At 37.0% G+C, this 19,948-nt stretch overlaps 1 protein-coding gene and 1 long non-coding RNA gene across 5 annotated transcripts in view; one reads left to right on the top strand and one right to left on the bottom strand.

Annotated features, from left to right (window-relative positions):
• Positions 1–1,909: 1,909 nt before the first annotated feature.
• Positions 1,910–19,948, bottom strand: part of LOC114938736 (uncharacterized) — a 25,651-nt gene continuing 7,612 nt past the window's right edge. The window contains exons 4-6 of one of the 4 annotated variants that reach the window (XR_003821115.2): positions 5,129–5,604; positions 4,588–4,682; positions 1,910–2,018 (exon numbers count right to left, since the gene is read on the bottom strand). This is a non-coding gene — a long non-coding RNA (uncharacterized LOC114938736). Of the gene's footprint in view, positions 2,019–4,587; positions 4,683–5,128; positions 5,605–16,438; positions 16,852–17,229; positions 17,750–19,948 lie in introns of those variants that run through there. The other 3 variants (XR_014925667.1, XR_014925668.1, XR_014925666.1) reach the window with 3 other exon arrangements.
• LOC114938735 (putative chitinase 10) overlaps positions 3,931–19,948 on the top strand; it is a 16,913-nt gene continuing 895 nt past the window's right edge. Inside the window, exons 1-22 of the mRNA XM_085486804.1 lie at positions 3,931–4,259; positions 4,571–4,827; positions 4,916–4,954; positions 5,141–5,718; positions 5,847–6,032; positions 6,867–7,017; positions 7,121–7,510; positions 7,630–8,120; positions 8,306–8,534; positions 8,707–8,895; positions 9,078–9,237; positions 9,347–9,691; positions 9,987–10,216; positions 10,928–11,265; positions 11,778–12,518; positions 13,134–14,642; positions 15,476–15,661; positions 15,805–16,093; positions 16,487–16,842; positions 17,491–17,943; positions 18,363–18,851; positions 19,004–19,129. Of these exons, the coding sequence (XP_085342930.1) occupies positions 3,931–4,259; positions 4,571–4,827; positions 4,916–4,954; positions 5,141–5,718; positions 5,847–6,032; positions 6,867–7,017; positions 7,121–7,510; positions 7,630–8,120; positions 8,306–8,534; positions 8,707–8,895; positions 9,078–9,237; positions 9,347–9,691; positions 9,987–10,216; positions 10,928–11,265; positions 11,778–12,518; positions 13,134–14,642; positions 15,476–15,661; positions 15,805–16,093; positions 16,487–16,842; positions 17,491–17,943; positions 18,363–18,851; positions 19,004–19,129 (8,061 nt within the window). The remainder of the gene's footprint in view (positions 4,260–4,570; positions 4,828–4,915; positions 4,955–5,140; positions 5,719–5,846; positions 6,033–6,866; positions 7,018–7,120; positions 7,511–7,629; positions 8,121–8,305; positions 8,535–8,706; positions 8,896–9,077; positions 9,238–9,346; positions 9,692–9,986; positions 10,217–10,927; positions 11,266–11,777; positions 12,519–13,133; positions 14,643–15,475; positions 15,662–15,804; positions 16,094–16,486; positions 16,843–17,490; positions 17,944–18,362; positions 18,852–19,003; positions 19,130–19,948) is intronic.

Here is a 19,948-nt window from a genome sequence, read left to right as displayed (position 1 = left end):
ATTGTTATTTGACTTGATTGACAAAAACTTAATAAATTTATTAATTAACCAGTAATTTATAAATTTACTATCGCCTGTATAGAACATATATGACGCAGCGATAATGATCTCCAGCCAAAGTTGCTATTGAAACACTGTCCTAAAGACAGGCTGCCCCTTTCACAAAGGTGCATTTTCGATTTTTTTGTTATATTTTTTCTCTTAGAGAGAAGAAAGAGCAAATGACCGATAGATCGACCTCTCGTAAGTTCAAGGCGAATCGTTCGCCACTCCCTAAGATAGGGTGCCTTATTTTTGGAAGTTTCGAAGAGAAGGCTCGTCCAATTTGTGTTGAACTCGTACCATTATTGCGAATACGAGATTCTCCAACGAGAGAGAAAATTATCCGTATATCTTCTCCCGAAAATCTTTCTACATATTTCACTCTTTTATTCGCTAGATGTAAATATTTGTAAACGCGAAGAGGGAATTCGTCCTTCCCAAACCTCTTCTTGTCCCCTATTCGCGTGTGGATAAATTGCTAATTACGGCGATTTGGGATTATCGATTAATCGATCGCTTCGTAAATTGTTCGCAAACGGACAATGTTCGCAGATTGGATTTAACTACACGTTACGGACAACAATAATGTATGCGATATACCCTAATGATCCCTTTCGAGATCGACCGTCAAGGACGTCGATCGATCGTACGCGTTTATTCTTTCCTCTCTTCCCATTGCAACTTGGCTCATTGTCAGCTGTTTTCTGTCATCCGTCAGTTTTCACGTCGTTATTATTAGGCGCCCAGTTTTGACACTTTCGTTCTTCAGTATTCTATTATAATAAGTGTCCTTGTTTTTTTCTACGGAATATATAATAATATAATTAATATAGAATTTTAATTTTAATATATATATTATATACATTTAATTACTATATATATATATATATATATATTATATATATAAAATATATAATTATAATATAATGTATATATTTTAATACATAATTATATTTTTTATCTGTAAATATATAAAAAGGATTCCTTGATCAGGGTTGTTTTGCTATACAATTTAAATTAATTATGTGAAGAACCGTAATAATACAACAATGCCAATAATTCGTCTATCGTTTCAAAATTCAAAATTTAGGATGTTGTAAATTTGTTTTTACACACCGAAAGAAAAAATTGATCGAATTCGAATAAGTATTTATTTCAATACTGCCAAATGAATCAATTATTTGAAACTAATAATATTGCTTTAAAAAATATTTATTTGATATAAGAATTAATAAATAATTAATAAATTTATTTGACATAAGAAAATCCTTTTCAAAACAAATAAATATTTATCTCTATTGAAATAAATATTTATTAATTCAGTCATCTTTTTTAGATGTAATTCACGAATAAAGACAATGCATATGTTTAACAATAAAATGATTACAATCAATGACTTTAATTAAGACCATCCCCTTAGGGCGAGTTCTCTCATCCCTATTAGAATACGATTTATATTGCAAGCGATCGACTTTAATTAAGATCCTGAAGCCCAATTAAGACTATCGATCGTGATCGGGAGTACTCTGTTTAGGACGACGAGGTCTCTCATCCCTCGAATGCAATCTATAACGCGAAAAGAGGGTAGGAGAGCGAGATGAATCGAAGGCGACGAGAAGATTTCGACTCGGGCGACCACGTCCAGGGCGTGTACATACATGAACGAAGTCGTGGTCAAGGTCGTCGCAGAGCGGGAGACTTAATAGGTAGGATGTTGGATCACGGGGGCTCTCTCTCGTCCCCGGAATGGAGGAGTAGGTATATATATTGCGTCCTCGCGCGTCCGGAATACCAGATTGTTGGCCCTCCCCGTTCGCGGTGGTGGTGGTGGTCTTTTAAAATTCATCGCGGAGGAGCACGCACACACCTGGAGGAGACCTAGAAGAGGAGCCCTTGCTCGGATCAGTGCGCCGTTGACAGGTGTTTTCATCGGACGGTGTTTTCACTCCCGTCTGACAGTGACAGTTTTTCACACCCTGAAACAAGCATCGGTTACAAACAAAGTTACAAAAAGGACGAGGAATCAGGAAGGTCCGTCTCTTCTAGCACTTTCAATATCACAAATTGTGTGCGTCATTTTTTTTCTTATATATATTATATATATAATTATTTATATATATATTATATATATTATATGTATTATATATAATATAATATATATACATATAATTATTTATATATTATTTATATATTATATATATAATTATTTATATATTTTATATATTATATATATAATTATTATATATAGATATAATTATATATATATATATAATTATATATATATATATATATATATATATTTGTATACAGGGTGTCCGGTAACTAATGGACCAATGATTAACGGCGGATTCTCTGGCCAATTTGGAGACGACTTTTTTTAGCAAAAATGTTAAGAAGTCAATAATTTTCGAGTTATAAGCGATTGAAAAAAATTGGGTTTTTTGACAACTAAACGATTTGGAGTTAAAAGTCTAACATAATTACATTCTTCAGTTAATTTCAGGTAAAATTTACTATAATAAAATTTTAATTTGAAGCTTAGTTATAAAGATACGTAATGACAAATATTGGAAAGTTGTAAAAAATGATGACCTTTTTCGACATTTTCGCTGAGGAAAAATCGTTCCCAAATTGACCAAAGAATCCATTTGTAATCGTTGGTCCGTTAGTTACCGGACACCCTGTATATATAAACTCCTGTCATGTATTATTTAAATTAAAAAAATAAATAAATAAAAGAGTGCAGTCGTTTGGTCCATGGAATTGTATGATGGTTTAAGAGGTATTCTTTTAAAATAAGCGTGTAAAATAAGAAGAAGCTGTTTGCCAAGTGCAGTGCAAACCTCGCACACAATAGATCGTGAACCGTTTGTATCGTACGGTCTCATCTTCTCCTACGACGACGTTCGCATTTTAATAGGTATACGTATGTACATCCGCGAAAAATAATCATTAAGACGTCTTTGTCCTCGGATAACTCAGACTGAACGCTGTATAAAATTTGAATTCATTATGAATTTATTACTCCTTAAGGCCTCTCTTCACGAGTTACTTAGTGGAAATTCGCGATAAAAACTATTTTCTCTTTCAAACGATAATAATATAATAATAAATATTTTATACTAAATATATAATTTAAAAAAATCTTGCGTAAAGAATTTTTTGTTGCATTTGTTTTCAACTTTAAATCTCATAAATAAAATCGGTAGTATTTTACTGTTGAATCGGTTGCATGTAGAAACGATATATTGATGGGAATCGCGAGAAATAAAATATGCACGCGAATAGAAAGAGTAAGAGACAAGGCAATGCGAACATGCAAGAAGTGCCCGCATACCTTCAAGGCTGTCTCTTTTTCGATTTCTTGTACTTGTACTCTCGGAACGAATGGAGAAACGATCGAAATATCTTGAAGACATAGTAAACAAACCGAGGTGCATCAGTCACGCATAAAATGCATTCCAAACACACTATATAGTCTCCTATTGTCCTAGCTACTTAAATCTATGGTCATTTAAATTCCGAAAAAAATCTCGGGATTTCAAAGCTAGCAGAAAGAACTGCCCGACTCCCTGTTTTTCTCGAAGAGACACGAAGAGGAAGAAATAAAAATAATAATAATTCAATCGACCAACTCTGGCAAATAAATAATTTTATTGAATTTTCACAATTATTATTTTTATATTTATTTTTCTAATAATTGTTAATATTATATTATAGCACTTGATAAGGGCTGAAAACCACGGCCGAAACGTTGTGAAAATTCAATAAAATTACTTATTTGCCAGAGTTGGTCAATTGAATTATTACCATTTTTTAATCATCATCTGGTGACTTCATAGTTTTATATCATTTAATAATAAATGTTATTTGTCATTCCAGCCAGCCATGTTGGCTTGGATTATCCTCTTGACGCTGGTAAGCTTATCTACAGCTGTCCCTTCGAAAGCGCGAACACCAGTCCAAGATAGTCCGGATCATCTCCATACACTATCATCTCCATCACGGAACCAGCAACAACGCGGCTTTCCCGTTCCCTCGTTCCAGAGAGACGCCGTCGAGAGGTCGTCGACTCCTACGTTCGATCGCCCGTCAAATTATTTAGATTATAACGAGTTTGGCTCGCACAGATATCCCCTGCGGGATGCGGTCGAATCGTTGCCGGATAATGTGCTTTCCGTTGAATCGAGTCACAAATTCCGAGATGACTCCGAGAGGTAAACACTGGAGATATTTTATGTACCTTCCTTCCACACGTTTGCTTTTATGCAATCCGAATTTTTAGATTTTATTTTTCACAGATTTTTATATGCACATCAATTTTAATCATCAGTCGGATCTAATTTATTTTTCTTTTTCTACTGATATTTCTTTCGGTTTCCCTTTTTAAATAATTTTCAGAGAATTATATTTTTTTTATATATGCTTAATAATTTTTTTTGTTACTTTGATTTTTTCTCTGAATTTAATCCGTTGTTAAATCTAACGTATAAAGTGTGCTATGAGAATAAAATGAAAATCAATTTAGCGAGACCGGAAGATTACCTTTGAGAGACGCGGTGGAACATCGCGAGGCGCCTTTCCTAAGTGTCGATGTGGACCACGAATCGATTTGGATCGAACCTGTGGCACCGCCGATCCTGCGAAGAACGCAAAATGCCGAGCCTAAAATTGTCTGCCGGTTCAATTCCAAAGCTGTTCATAGAACGGAACCGTTCTCATTGTTTCCAGGAAATATTCCAAATCACAAGTGTACTCATATTGTATACGATGCGGCTATTTTGGGTAAACGATATATATTCTCACAAATCTATTTTCTTTGCATTTTTATCGTTGTCCAATTATTTAGTTTGAATTTTTTTTAAATTTACAGATACAGATAAAATCATCCTTAGAGATTCGTATGATCAAGGTAAATAAGATTATTACGTAGTTTAATTTGATTAACAAAGTAAAAAATAGCTATTATATTGGAAACAAATCATTATCTGATTTTAGCAGAGATCTGGAATATTTTTATAAATACATATTATTTCATAATTTTAATTATTAAATCACTTTTAATAATTAAATGATTTGAATTTACCTTGCTACACAGCTGGATATAAAGCTATTATGGAACTTCGTTCGCGGGATCCAACGCTGCAGGTGCTCATATCACTCACAAATTACATTGTGTACGACGACATCCAATTTTTCTCGAAAATGCCCTCCTTTCCGGAAAAGTCCATCCTTGAATTCCTCGAGAAATATCCCTTCGACGGCATCGAGCTCGACTGGCCGACTGTCGCCGACGATTGGGACAGCTTCAAGATTATACTGAAGACATTCAGCTTTTCCTTCGCCAGAATAGGATACACTTTGGCGGTGGCTCTGAGACCGGACGATCCCGTGGATCCGGAACTCGCGCAGATCGCCGATCTGATAATCTTGAGAAGCTGGCGGGATACGCTGGTTTGTCAGGAAGACGATTTCGATTGCGAGACGAAGCGCGATAGGATGAAGAAAGTCGTCTCTCATCCGGGCCTCTTGAGTTTCGTCGCGCAAAACACGAGCGAATGGCTGAAACAAGTCGAGGTCGATCAGAGGTCGAAGATCGTGCTGGCTTTGCCTATCTTCGGTGAAGAATACACTCTTGAATCCAATAGTCGAGATAGAAGATTAGCTTATTACGAGGTAAAGTGTATTTTACAATAAAGCTCTTTTAACGTCGAATGACGTTATTTTGACGTTTAATGACGTCAGTTTGTTATTCGGGATATTGTCCTTGAGAATTGGAAAAAAAATTATTCTGTTATACACAGGTGTGCGATAAATTGGAAACAGGTCTGTGGATCTCCGGCAGGGACGAGGAAGGTCCTTATCTAAAACGCGGCGATCAATGGATCGGTTATGACGATCCTGTATCGGTCAAGGTCAAAATAGCGTTTGTCCGAGCGGTAGGACTTGGTGGGGTTGCATTATGGTCGCTGGATCAGGACGATTTTCAGGTAATTAATGAAGTTAACATTGCCTCTCCTTTTTTTATCAGAACAGCATTTTTTAGAAGTCTATCCAGTTTGATAAGAAAAAGATTAATTGGAACTAAAAATAATTTTAATAATGCCATTTTATAATAAGTATAAGAATTTGCTCTTTTATATTTTATATATATTGTATAATTTTTTTACTAACAACTAATTTTGTGCTCGTCAGTTGGCCTAGTAATTTCCTTTTATCAATTTTTGAATTTAAGCGAGCCTTTATCTTTTGAATAATTATATATGTAATATTAATTATTATATTTTATTATTTTTTTAAATTATATCCTTTGTATAATTATTTAGTGTTATTTATAAAAGCGTGAAGATTAAAATTACTTCGTTTTTATTTTCTTCGCCTTAGATTTATCGTTGAAAGAATTATATTCATTAATGAGATGCAATTATTACTTAATCTGAGACAAGTAATTTATCTTTCGCTTATACGCGAGACGCGAGGTATTTTCTTAATGCGATATAGAGATAAGCAACAGTTTCGCATTAGATCAGGTTATGATAATGTATACATATGTTTTGTTACTATATAACACGTGTCTAGTAAATGTATTCTTTATTGCATAACTTGATAGGCTTTTATAGTAATGAATCAATAATCATATCATGCTGTTTATTCATGCTATTTCGAGATGTATTAATATATTTTAATTTTATTAATATATTAATTTCATTAACATATATTAATATATATTTATATATTAATTATAAATATATAATATACGTACATGTTTATATATTTATAATTAATGTATGTGCATATATGAGCGTTCTAAATTAATTTCGCAGGGTATTTGCGGGAATCCTTGGCCGATGCTGAACACGGCTGTAGAATCCTTAGGATATTATAAGGATACTCTAGAGGAAGAGTGTCTCTATGAGAATTACGTCTTCGGAATGGATCCGGATGATTGTGCCAAATTTTATTCTTGCATCGAAGGTAATATAATAATGCTTTCTATGTCAACTCAAAATTATAAAATAAAATTTTCTACGTTATTCAAAAATAAAAAAAACTCAATTATCACACTTATTTTTTTCAGGACGACTGCATCATGGTTATTGCGGACGCAATCGATACTTCAATCCGACCGCGAATCGCTGTCAGATGCTTACTCCGGACAAACTTTCGGAAATCTACAGGGAAAACACCTGCAAGTCCAACTTTTTTGATCGAATAGTCGATCGAGACTATTTGAAAATTCAGAAGAACATAATTTCGTCGCAGCAGAAGGCATTGCTGTTGCGAAAAAAAGGGCCGCGAGTTGTATGTTACATCACTTCCTGGGCGCTGTATCGGAAGGAGGATGGCAAATTCGTGCCGGAAAATCTAGACTCGAAGCTTTGCACCGACATCGTCTACGCTTTCGCTGGATTGAACCCCGAGACCATGCTGATGCAGTCATACGATCCTTGGGCTGACATTGAACACAGTAAGTTCATTTCTTTGGTGCAAGATATAAAGATCATTAATTTGTAAAATTTACTTTAAATTCAACCTCTCATCTAGAGTGAATAATTTTAGAATAATTATCCAAATGATTCGTTCCAGACCTGTATCAACGAGTGACTTCCGTCGAAGGATCGAGAATATTGCTAGCTCTGGGTGGATGGACGGACAGTTCTGGGGATAAATATTCTCGATTAATCAGCAGCGGAGTAGCTCGTCGTAAGTTCGTCATAACTGCAGCGAGCTACTTGAAGGAGCACGACTTCGATGGACTCTCGATCGAGTGGAGTTACCCGAAATGTTGGCAGAGCGATTGTAAGAAGGGTCCGGACTCCGACAAGCCCAACTTTACTAAGCTGATACGAGAACTGAGGGAGGAATTCGACAAGCAGAAACCACCTCTTCTCCTGGCTGTCGCCTTATCGGGATACAAGGAGGTCATCGACAAGGCGTACGAGATGCGCGAGATCTCGCGAGCCGTCGACTTCATGTCGGTCATGTCTTACGATTATCATGGTGCCTGGGAATCCAAATCGGGACACATAGCGCCCTTGTTTGGCTCGCCTGGTGATAGCAAGCCCTATTACAATGTCGTAAGTCTGCAAACGAATATTTAATATATGTATTAAATTATTAATTTAACATATTAAATATCTTTTCATTTTTAATTTAAAACAGTTGTAATTTATTACATATACAATAATAGTCATTGCAAAAAAGTAATAGTAATAATTATAAATCTAAATCGCTGAATGTAATACATTCGAAAATATTACAGAATTTTACCATGAGCTACCTCGTCAGTCTCGGTGCTGAAAAATCCAAGCTTCTAGTCGGTATCCCAATGTACGGTCAGTCTTATCGACTTTCTTCGGCGAGTCAAGCTCATCTGGGCGACCCTACAACGGGTCCTGGTAAACCTGGAGAATTTACCAAGCAACCTGGGATGCTGGCTTATTATGAGATTTGCGACAGAATCAAGCGGAATGGTTGGAAAACAGAACCTGGTGAGTATATTTTTGAATATAATAATAATAAATTAATAATTAATTAATTATATTAATTAATAATAATAATAATTTCTTCATTAATGAAGAAATTTATATCACACATGGAAAAATATAGAGAAAAAATTCGATACATAAATATATATAAATTATATGTATAATAATATTTCAGGACCAAGTGCTCGATTCGAGGATCAATGGGTAGGCTACGAAGATCGAGAGAGTGTCTACGCTAAGGGTAAATATATAACAGCTAATGGCTACGGTGGAGCTAAGATGTGGACCGTCGACCTAGACGACTTTCAAAATCGTTGCTGTTCGGAGTCGTACCCTCTGTTGAAAGCGATTAATCGTGCGCTAGGTTTGTTTTCAAATAATTTTGTGTTATCACTTTCTACATTACATTAATTTTCTAAAAAAATTCTCTATATTATTTTATGTTACATATTTTTTTATATTATTCGTACATTTATATGTCATGTTTACTATTATTTTCAATTGTTTTTTTTTTATTAATTACTACTGCTTTAATTAATAACACAGGCCGCTTGTCGACGTCCGTCTCGGAAAACTGTCAACGTCCACCTCAACCTGTGACACCACAAGCACCAACACTGACCACTCACAGCGACGCTCTGGACGGTGCTCCACGTCCTACAACGCCGATGACGACGACCAGCACCAAAGCTACCACGTGGCCTACGTGGACCGGAGAAACCGAGCACCACAACGACCACAACTATGTGGCCTTCGTGGACCTGGAGCAGCCAGAAACCATCCAGCGAGACCCTGGATGAAACGACGAAGCCCAGTTGGACGCAAAAACCGAGTACGTCTAGGAGCACCACAACGACCCAGCAGACGACCAGTTCTACGTGGCCTTCGTGGACCTGGAGCACTGAGGAATTATCTAGCAAGATCCCGGAGGAGACAACGAAGCCCAGTTGGACGCAAAAACCGAGTACGGCCAGTAGCACCACGACGACCCAACAAACAACCAAAACTACGTGGCCTTCGTGGTCCCAGCAGACGACCAGGACTACGTGGCCTTCTTGGACCTGGACTACCGAGAAATTATCTAGCAATGTCCCGGAGGAGACGACGAAGCCCAGTACGAGCACGTCCAGTAGCACCATGACCTGGTGGACTACAACGAGGTAAAGAGATGTTGAAGAAAGATCATTGTGTTATGCATCCCTGAGTTTTTTTATTTTTCCGGAGTCATTAAAAGAAACTTGAAACAAAATGCCTAACATTTTTGTACGTTTCCAAAATTTAGACATTATTTAAAACATCATTTTTGCGCACCCTTCTCTTTTTATCGATTGAATAGATGATTAAAATACATATGAAAACAAAGCGCGAACCTACTTCGATTTAAAAAAATGTTTTAAATTACAAAATTCAATTTTTAAGCTGTCACACTTGTTATTGGGAAAATTCCTTTAACAGAGCGTCAAGTACACAGCCTACAAGCACCACGACGGAAGAATCGATCCTCACTACTTCAGGAACGAACTGCACCAGCGGCGAATACTACAGCGATCCCACTAGCTGCAGCAATTATTACAGATGCGATCGCGGCGAGTTGAAGCGCGAGCAATGCGCGCCAGGATTGCACTGGGACGCGAAACGACATCTCTGTGATTGGCCATCGGCAGCGAAATGTCAAACAGAAACTGGTAATGCTGCTTACGGGATCCTCATTAGCCGGATACTTTATTCCTTTCTCTCATTCTCTTTCTTTTTAATTTTCTCTCTTTTCTCCCTCTGTCATAAGAGAAATATAATATATGCTCTGTAATTAAACAGCCGTTTGAAATAACTTGGGGAGACACGATGCGAGTAACGAGTATCATTTATAATATAAATTGATGATATTAACGAGAAGATTATTGTCGCTACAGCCATTCATATGCGTGCAGATTTTTTTTTTATTTTTTCAAAGACACTCTTCAGAGGACATTCTTCTCCTTTCGTTAATTTCGATAAGCAAACACTATGAATAGACATATAAGCGCAAACCTGTTTGCGTACGCAAATATCTTCGCGTATGCGTATCTTCTTGTAAGCTGTCGCCTCCGGCCAAGAAGGCATCCTCCCTCTTTTCTATACGCTGAAGAGGAGCGAAGATGCACGATGCATCGACAAGGGTATAAGCAGCGTCGACTTGCTTGTTAGCGCTTTGTTCGTCGCAATCGTCCGTGAAAACCATGGCTTTTCTATCCCGACGTATCTGTGCAATAATATTGATTATCTTCGCTTTAAACTGCGTCGCGCAGAGAATATACAAGATCTCTCGTCAAGGTGCCCGATTTCAATAGATTACATTACGTTTTTAATATATATAACAAGTGCAATTTTTTCATGAGATCTCTACATCTTCTCTTCAGGTACGACGTATACCTCGACGACAAGTCGACGTCCCTACGTGAGTTCGACCAGAAGACCGCCTTCTTTCGCACCTACAAGATTCACCACGTCGAAGAAGCCTATTGTCGTCGTGACGTCGACGCAAAAACCAGCGAAACCATGTCAACACGGGGAATATTATCCTCATCCGAATTCGTGCACGAGTTTCCTGATCTGCGTGAACGGCGAACTCGTTGCACGACAATGTGGCCCGGGTTTAAACTGGAACATTAAGAAAAATATGTGCGATTGGGCCCTCAACGACCCGTGTGTCGATTCACCCCCCAGATCCGCTCAACTTGTGGGAAATGACACTGACGTAAGTAAATATATTAATTAACAATATATAATACCTGAGCGTTCGATTAATTGTATTATGTCCATAGTAAAATTTATTATGTATACATTTAATAATATTTAATATATTTAATGTTAATAATATTAATATATATTTAATATTAATAATATTATGTATATTTAATAATAATATTTAATATTTAAATTTACTATGTACTTTTTTTTTTAATATTAACATTTTTATTGCGGTAAATATTAATCAGAGAAACTCTTATAAAATTCTTCCAATACCATATTGTCCTACGTTTACCATAATTTTCAGGGTAAATTCTAAGAGAAAATTCTCTTCACGCTAAAAACATCAGTGATCGCTCGGATGTTGAAACAAACGTTTCTAATCTGGTGCTATCGCGTCATGTCTCTTTTCTCGGTATATTCGCTTCATTCATCACTTTATCGCGATCTCCATTTATCTTACAACATCTCGAGATAATTAACATTGATATCGCGACACTGTTATTGCGATTACTTTAGACCTGCATCTCCGGTAGCTACAGTAGCATACCGGGTGACTGCAACAGATACCAGGCGTGTCTTTGGGGTCGTCCGGAAGTGTTCAGCTGCGCTCCGGGTCTACACTTTAACCCGGAGATTCGCATCTGCGACTGGCCGGCCCGGGCCAAGTGTATGAACGATCAGGACAAAGAAGTCACGACGATATCGACCACGAATTCACCTGGTGAAGCAATGATTACCCATCGGCCATCAGTCACGCAACCGATCACGGAACAGACCCCGGTTACGTCGTCCCCAGGAAGTAACCAGCCTACCTCGACTCTGCCCTCCGCGATCGTAGACCCCGACAAGGTGTCCCCGCTGTCCGGCGACTTCAAGGTCGTGTGTTACTTCACCAACTGGTCCTGGTACCGTCGCGGAATCGGCCGCTACCTACCGGAGCACATCGATCACACGCTGTGCACCCACATCGTCTACGGTTTCGCGGTGCTGGATTACTCCGAGCTGGTGATCAAGGCGCACGACTCCTGGGCGGATTACGATAATCGTTTCTACGAGCGGGTGGTGGCGTACAAGAAACGGGGCCTGAAAGTGCTTCTCGCGTTAGGTGGCTGGAACGATTCCGCCGGGGACAAGTACAGTCGATTGGTGCACAGTTCGTCTGCCAGAAGCAAGTTCATCGATCACGCTATTCAATTCATCGAGAAATACGGCTTCGACGGATTGGACTTGGATTGGGAGTACCCGGTTTGCTGGCAGGTGAGAGTTTATTTCTATTTATTTTAATAATAATAATGTATATATGAATTTTAAAGTGTTATCCTTTTCCACCACAGAAGATTTATTAAATATTTTATAAATATTATTTCTTTTATTTTATAAATATTTATTAAATATTTTTATTTCAAATTTTATTTTTGTATATACAGGGTATTTAACATAAGGTGTCACACCAAAAATATACAAGTAGATTTTATTGTTATTTGGAGACAAATTTTTCTCAGCAAAAATATTGAGGCATCAATAATTTTCGAGTTATAAACGATTGAAAATAAAGGGTTTTTCGCAAACTAAAGCTTGTGGAAATACAAAATATTAACAAAACTACGTTTTCCAATTAATTTCAAGTAGAGTTTGCTTTGATAAAATTTTCATTTAAGGTTTAGTTATAAAAATATACGATGGCAAAAATAGCGAACATGCAAAAAATGGCCTCCTTCGACATTTTTGCTGGGGAAACATCTCCAAATAACGAGATCCACTTGTATATTTTCGGTGTGACACTTTATATCAGACACCCTGTACAATATCTTAAAATCATAAATTTACAATAATCTTTTATATAATTTTTTGACAATTCTTTCATTTTGACAGGTGGAGTGCAAGAAGGGCCCGGATTCGGACAAAGAGAAATTCGCGGCTCTCTTACAGGAATTGAGCGCAAGGTTCAAACCGAAGGGACTGCTGCTTTCGGCAGCAGTCTCCCCGAGCAAGAAGGTAATCGACAAGGGCTACGACGTACCTGCCCTGGCCAAATACCTAGACTGGATCGCCGTGATGGCATACGACTACCATGGACAATGGGACAAGAAGACCGGTCACGTGGCGCCTATGTATCATCACCCGGACGACGACTACGATTACTTCAACGCCAACTATACCATCAACTACTGGATCTCGAAGGGCGCGCCATCCAGGAGTCTCGTCCTGGGTATGCCGTTGTACGGGCAATCCTTCACGATCAACGACCCTAAAGCGGGAACCGGGCTGAATTCCCCGGCCAGTGCCGGAAACGCCGGCGAGTTTACCAGAGCCGCTGGTTTCCTGTCCTACTACGAGATCTGCGATCGCGTGCGCAATCGTGGCTGGACGTTGGTGCAGGATCCGGAGCGCAGGATGGGTCCGTATGCTTATAAGGGTAGCCAGTGGGTCGGCTTCGACGACCCAGAAATGATTCGGCGAAAGGCGCAGTTCGTCCGCGACATGGATCTGGGTGGCGGGATGGTTTGGGCCCTGGATCTAGACGACTTTCGTGGACGATGCGGCGACGGGCCTCATCCGTTAATGCACATGATCCAGCAAGTGTTGGCGAAACCGCGGAGTCCTCAAGTGTGGCTCGATAATCAGAAGCCGACGACGATTACGACAACGACGACGACGACGACCACGGAAATAACACGACCGATTATGGTGGATCGTTGGAATCCCACAAACGAGTACAAAGTCATCTGCTACTTCTGCAACTGGGCCTGGTATCGGCAGGAGGGTGGCAGATTCGTACCGGAAGACATAGATCCCGATCTCTGCACCCACGTGCTTTACGGATTCGTCGTTCTCGACGGATCCAGCTTGACGATTAAGTCCCACGATCCTTGGGCCGACATAGACAACAAGTTCTACGAGAAGATAGCGGAGTTTAAGTCGAAGGGTCTGAAGGTGCTGATGGCGCTGGGTGGCTGGAACGATTCGGCCGGGGATAAATACAGCAGACTCGCGAACTCACCCGCCGCCAGGCAGAGGTTCGTCGCCCAAGCCTTGCAGTTTATCGAGAAGTACGGTTTCGAGGGTCTGGACCTCGATTGGGAGTATCCGGTCTGCTGGCAAGTGGACTGCAACAAAGGCCCGGAGTCCGACAAGGAAGGTTTCAGCCAGCTGGTGAAGGAACTGAGCGACGAGTTCAAGCCGAGAGGGTTGCTCCTCTCGGCGGCAGTCTCGCCGAGCAAGAGAGTCATCGACGCCGGATACGACGTTCCCGTTCTGTCGAAATACCTGGACTGGATATCCGTCATGACCTACGATTTTCATGGACAGTGGGATAAGAAGACCGGTCACGTGGCGCCGTTGTATGGTCTTCCCAACGATTGGGAACCGACGTTCAACGCCGTAAGTTTGTACAGGGCGTCCCAGGAAAATGCTCAAACTAAATCAGCTGTCATTTTTTTCATTCATGCACTGGAAAAAGGGTTTTGTTGTTTTTCGACGAAACACAATTACTGCTTTAATCGACCAGAATTCCTTTTAATGCAACAAGAATCTTGGTTAGCGCGTACAACTTATTTCGTGTGCAACCAAGATTCTTATAAGGAATTATGGCAGATTCAACCAATAATTTCTGTTTCGTCGATTTTCGAACAGAATTTTTGTTAATATAACAACACTTTTTTCCTGTGTGCAGTTATTGAGAAAAAAGTTGTATTGAAAAGAGGAGAGTCTACAGTTTTTAAGGAATATAAATAAAATGTTTGTATATCACTTGATTTTATTAAAAAATAATTAAACATGTGCTAATAATCACATATGTAAACTAATGATAAATATTTTCGAAGTTTGCACCATTTAAATTTGTACAAAATTTTATTCTTTTACGAAAACTTGTAAAAACTTCTTTTAACAAGTCATTTTTAATATTATTGACGATCCTTTTAATAGCGGCTATTAAATCTGGCACTGATAAAAATATTTATCATTAATTTGTGCGATTATTAGCACTTTTTCATTACTTTTAATCATAAAATAAACTGGTATACAAACATTTTATTTATATCCATTAAAAATGCAGATTTTCCTCTTTCCAACACAATTTTTGTTTTCCCAACAACTGCATGCATTAAAAAATGACAGCTGATTAATTTGAAGAATTTAGAATTAAGTTGGAAGAATTGAGCGATTATAAAAATTATATAATTGTTCAAAATACATTGTTTTCTTGTTGTTAGAATTATTCGATCCATTATTGGATGGAGAAAGGCGCGGACCCGCAAAAGTTGATCATGGGCGCCCCGTTGTACGGACAATCGTTTTCACTGGCTGAAAGGAATGTGCATGGATTAGATGCACCAACTTATGGCGGTGGCGAAGCTGGAGAGGCGACCAGAGCAAGGGGCTTCTTGTCATATTACGAGGTCGACATTCTTTACGAAAATATCAAATAGAAGTTCAATAAAAATATATCGAAATAAATTTTGAATAATTTTAAATCAATTTTTCAGAAGATATTTATTACAACAAATAAATCTATTATTTTTTGCACTAATATCTATAACAGATTTGCGAAAGAACACTGAAAAAAGGATGGACGGTTGTTCAAGACAAAGAGAGAAGAATCGGTCCTTACGCCTATAAAGGTGATCAATGGGTGAGCTTCGACGACGCTCAACAAATTAAACTAAAGGCAGAATTAATTAAGAAACTTGGTCTCGCCGGCGGGATGGTCTGGGCCTTAGATCTGGACGATTTTAAGAACAGATGCGGCTGCGAGCCTAGTCCACTATTAAGAACCATGAATCGAGTACTGAGAAATTATCCGGAGGGCCCGCTGTGCCCTGTCACGGGAGGTAAATTTATTAATATTAATTTTAAAAAAGATATATTTGGTCAACTTAGAATTGTATGCAAGAAGAGAATTTAAATTATTATATAATTTAAAAAAATGTGCAAATCAAAATTATCTTATTTAATTCTTGCATTGCAACTTAGGCTTTCAAATTACATTTTTGTGTTTTATGTTTTACATTTTACATTATGACACTTTGACATATTACAATAAGTTCAGAACAATTAAATTAAATTAAATTAAAGTCAAAATTAAAATTGAAATTAGAATTAAAATAAAATAATAAAACAATAAAATATACTAATTAACATTTTTCTTTTATCAATTTTTATAAAGAGATGATATTTATCATTTTTTTATATATCTTTCGACTAAACCATCTCCTCTGATTTAGATGCCATCATCACCGATGTTGATGTCGGCATCCAGTCTACAACTGTTTCTGAACATCCGACATACGAATCTACAACATCACCGAGACCAACGTATACACCATCATCAACAACAACAACGTCAACGACGACGATCGAATCGGAAACGGACGACTCTGTTGAGATCGAAGCGAGTCCTTTACCGCCGATTGACTGCGGAGGACTTTTGTTCCTACCTCACAAGAGCGATTGCACCAAGTATTACCTGTGTAACTTCGGCAAGATCTCGGAACAGACCTGTCCAACCGGACTCTACTGGAATGAAAACCGATGCGACTGGCCGGAGAATACCAAATGCACCCAGAATGCTCAACGTCAGGTACGTACACTGTAAAAAATGTAATATTACATAAAAATATGTAAAATAATGAAAACTATATACATTTTCATCATTTATCGTGTAATTTTACACTTATTTATATAATTTTATATACTTTTATGTAATATTATTACATATTTTTTTACAGTGTAGACAAGGTGAAACTAGAGAATTAGCTCGTTTTTTCAATACAATTTTTCAACAATTAATGCATAGTAGGAAAATTTGTTTTCTTGTTAAAAACGATTCCCGTTAAAATTTTTGTATTAAATATTTAACACATTCATGTTAATTTAACATATTGCTGTTATGTTAATGGAACTTATTGTTAAATGTTAAATTATTAGAACAACTGAAAAATATATAAAAATAACACAATGTGCGTCTATTTTTAATTTTACACAATGAATATGTTCTGTTTTATTAGTGACATTAAAACTATGTTAATTTTACCCAAAATTTATTTTAAATTACTTGAAGTTTTGCGTTTATTTTGTGTTAAAATATTAACATAGTACATGTGTCTCATCCATATATTATATTAAATTAACACAAAAATTTCTGTGAACCGTTTGGAACATGTGATATCTGTCAAACTTAACAGAAATGTTTCAACTGTGTGTAAGTTGACTTTCTTCGATTTTGTAGATCAGCGTATCGCCGAGACTGATCGAGAACGCGAGTAATAAGAAGGTGGTTTGCTACTACACTTCTTGGGGTTCGAGGCGGACGAGTTTCGGCAAATTCTCGCCGGAGGACATCGACGGAGAATTATGCACGCATATAATCTATGCGTTCGCTACCTTGAAGATCCGGGAGTCGGAAAATGAAGGCGACGCGCCGGTATTTACAATGAAAATCGAGGCTTCCGATCCTAACGTCTACAAACAGTTCCTTAATAAAGCGTCTGAAATCAGAAAGAGACACGGAGTTAAAATCTTACTCGCTTTGGGGGGATGGAACGACTCGAAGGGCGACAAGTACAGCAGGTTGGCAGATTCGCCATCAATTGGACAATTTGCTCAACATGCCGCGCAATTTGTTCAGAAGCACGGTTTCGATGGTCTAGAACTCAGCTGGGAATTCCCAGTATGCTGGCAGGTAAAGCATATGATTCCTTATTCTCATGCAATAATTGTGTATTTTCTAAAAGAGAAAATTTTTAAAAATTCTGTTGATTATATAATAACATATGAATATAATTATAATAATAATTTGTTAATAATTTAAGTAATAAAAAATTTAATATCGCAAACTTCTCAAAATTAAACTAAATTAAAAATACACAAAGAATAGACAAAAAATATACACGCTTGCAATATAACAAATATTAATTTCATATATAAAATATTTTTAAAAAATATTAAAAATACATAAAATATTTAAAAAAAATAAAACATAAAATATTTAAAAATATTAATTTTTAAAAATGTAGAAGAAATTATTGTATAATTTTAATTGAGGAAATATTGAATGAAAGAAATATTTGACATATGTATAAAATAATTGTTTTCTCGCAGGCTGACTGTAATCGCGGTCCTCAACGCGACAGTTCCAATTTTCACCGGCTGCTTCGCAAAATCAACGAGACCTTCAGATCCAAAGGACTCTTGTTATCCATCGCGGTTTCAGCTAGCAAGGTTGTTATCGATAACGCCTATATCGAGATCCCGTCCTTGGTACAATACGTCGATTGGATCGGTTTAATGACATACGATTATCATAACGCCTGGGGACGCGAAACCGGTCATGTAGCACCGCTCTATCATCATCCTAGCGATCATACGATATTCCTGAACGTAAACTTTTCTGTGAGATACTGGCTGGACAAAGGCGTGCCAGCCAGGAAGATCGTCATGGGTATACCTGCTTACGGATCGAGTTTTACCCTGTCTGAGACATCGCGAAACTATACTACTTCGCCACCACCAGGCTTCCACGCGGAAATCTCCGGACCTGGAAAACCTGGCAAATTCACCAAATCGGCTGGTTTTCTAGCTTATTACGAGGTAAGGGATATATATTATATATATTATATATATAATATACAATATTATATACATATATAATATGATATATATATATATAATACTAAAATATATAAAGCTCTTTTTTGTTTTGATTTTTAATTAAATTTGATTGGTATTGATAATGTATGCAGATATGCGATAACGTGAGAAATGATGGTTGGTTCGTGACGAAAGATCCGGAAGGACGTATGGGACCTTATGCGTCGAAACGTGATCAATGGGTCAGTTATGATGATGTATCTGATATAGCAAGAAAGGTATGTGTGACAAAAATGTTATATACATTACATATAAAATCGCATCGTGTACGCATAAATTGCATAAATACGTGCGATCGCATTTTTGAAAATTCAAATCGTACATTCTCATCTAACGATGAGAAAAACGCAATCGTAAACGATAATCGTAGAATAAAAATTTCATGTGTTTGTGTTTTTTGCAACTTAATATTAAAAACATGTGATAACTCAATTTCTTTGACGCGCAATGAACAAGCGTATATTTAAATGACATTTAACATTGACGTATATTTTAAGTATACATATATGCAATTATATGTGCATATCATTCTTTCATGTTCTGGGTATCGATTGTATCACTTTTTCTAAAGTGAAAACGTGAAAAAGTTACATAATCGATACCCTGATTCGATAAATAAGTGGAGAAAAATTTTTAATCGAAAAGCTTTAATCGTTAAAATTTTTTAAATATGATATAATATATTGTAGATGATTTACTACGATTTATTTACTTAAAATTATATAATTCCTTATTCACGCTAAATAATTATTTATTTGATTATACAGGGTGTATCTAAATAAGTGGTAAAAGTTTTAGATGATTCTTTGTCGAAAATTAAAGAGGGTTTCTTATATAAACATATACTCTTATATATCTCTCCCTGAGGAGTCATACTTTTGTAAAGAGGAAGGTAAAAATTAAGTTTTTAATTTTTTTCTCTAGGCAAATTAAAAGAATAAAACTTAGTATTTTCCGTTTTATTTTTTTAATATTTATCTAAAAAAATAAAAATTTAATTTATATATATATGTTTATATAAGAAATTCCCCTTAATT

The sequence above is a fragment of the Nylanderia fulva genome, unplaced genomic scaffold (assembly GCF_048542155.1).
Source record: "Nylanderia fulva isolate GAGA-0341 unplaced genomic scaffold, ASM4854215v1 Scaffold48, whole genome shotgun sequence".
NCBI lineage: Eukaryota > Metazoa > Arthropoda > Insecta > Hymenoptera > Formicidae > Nylanderia > Nylanderia fulva.
The sequence above is the reverse complement of the archived record's forward strand: the minus strand, read 5'-3'. Positions and strand labels throughout refer to the sequence as shown.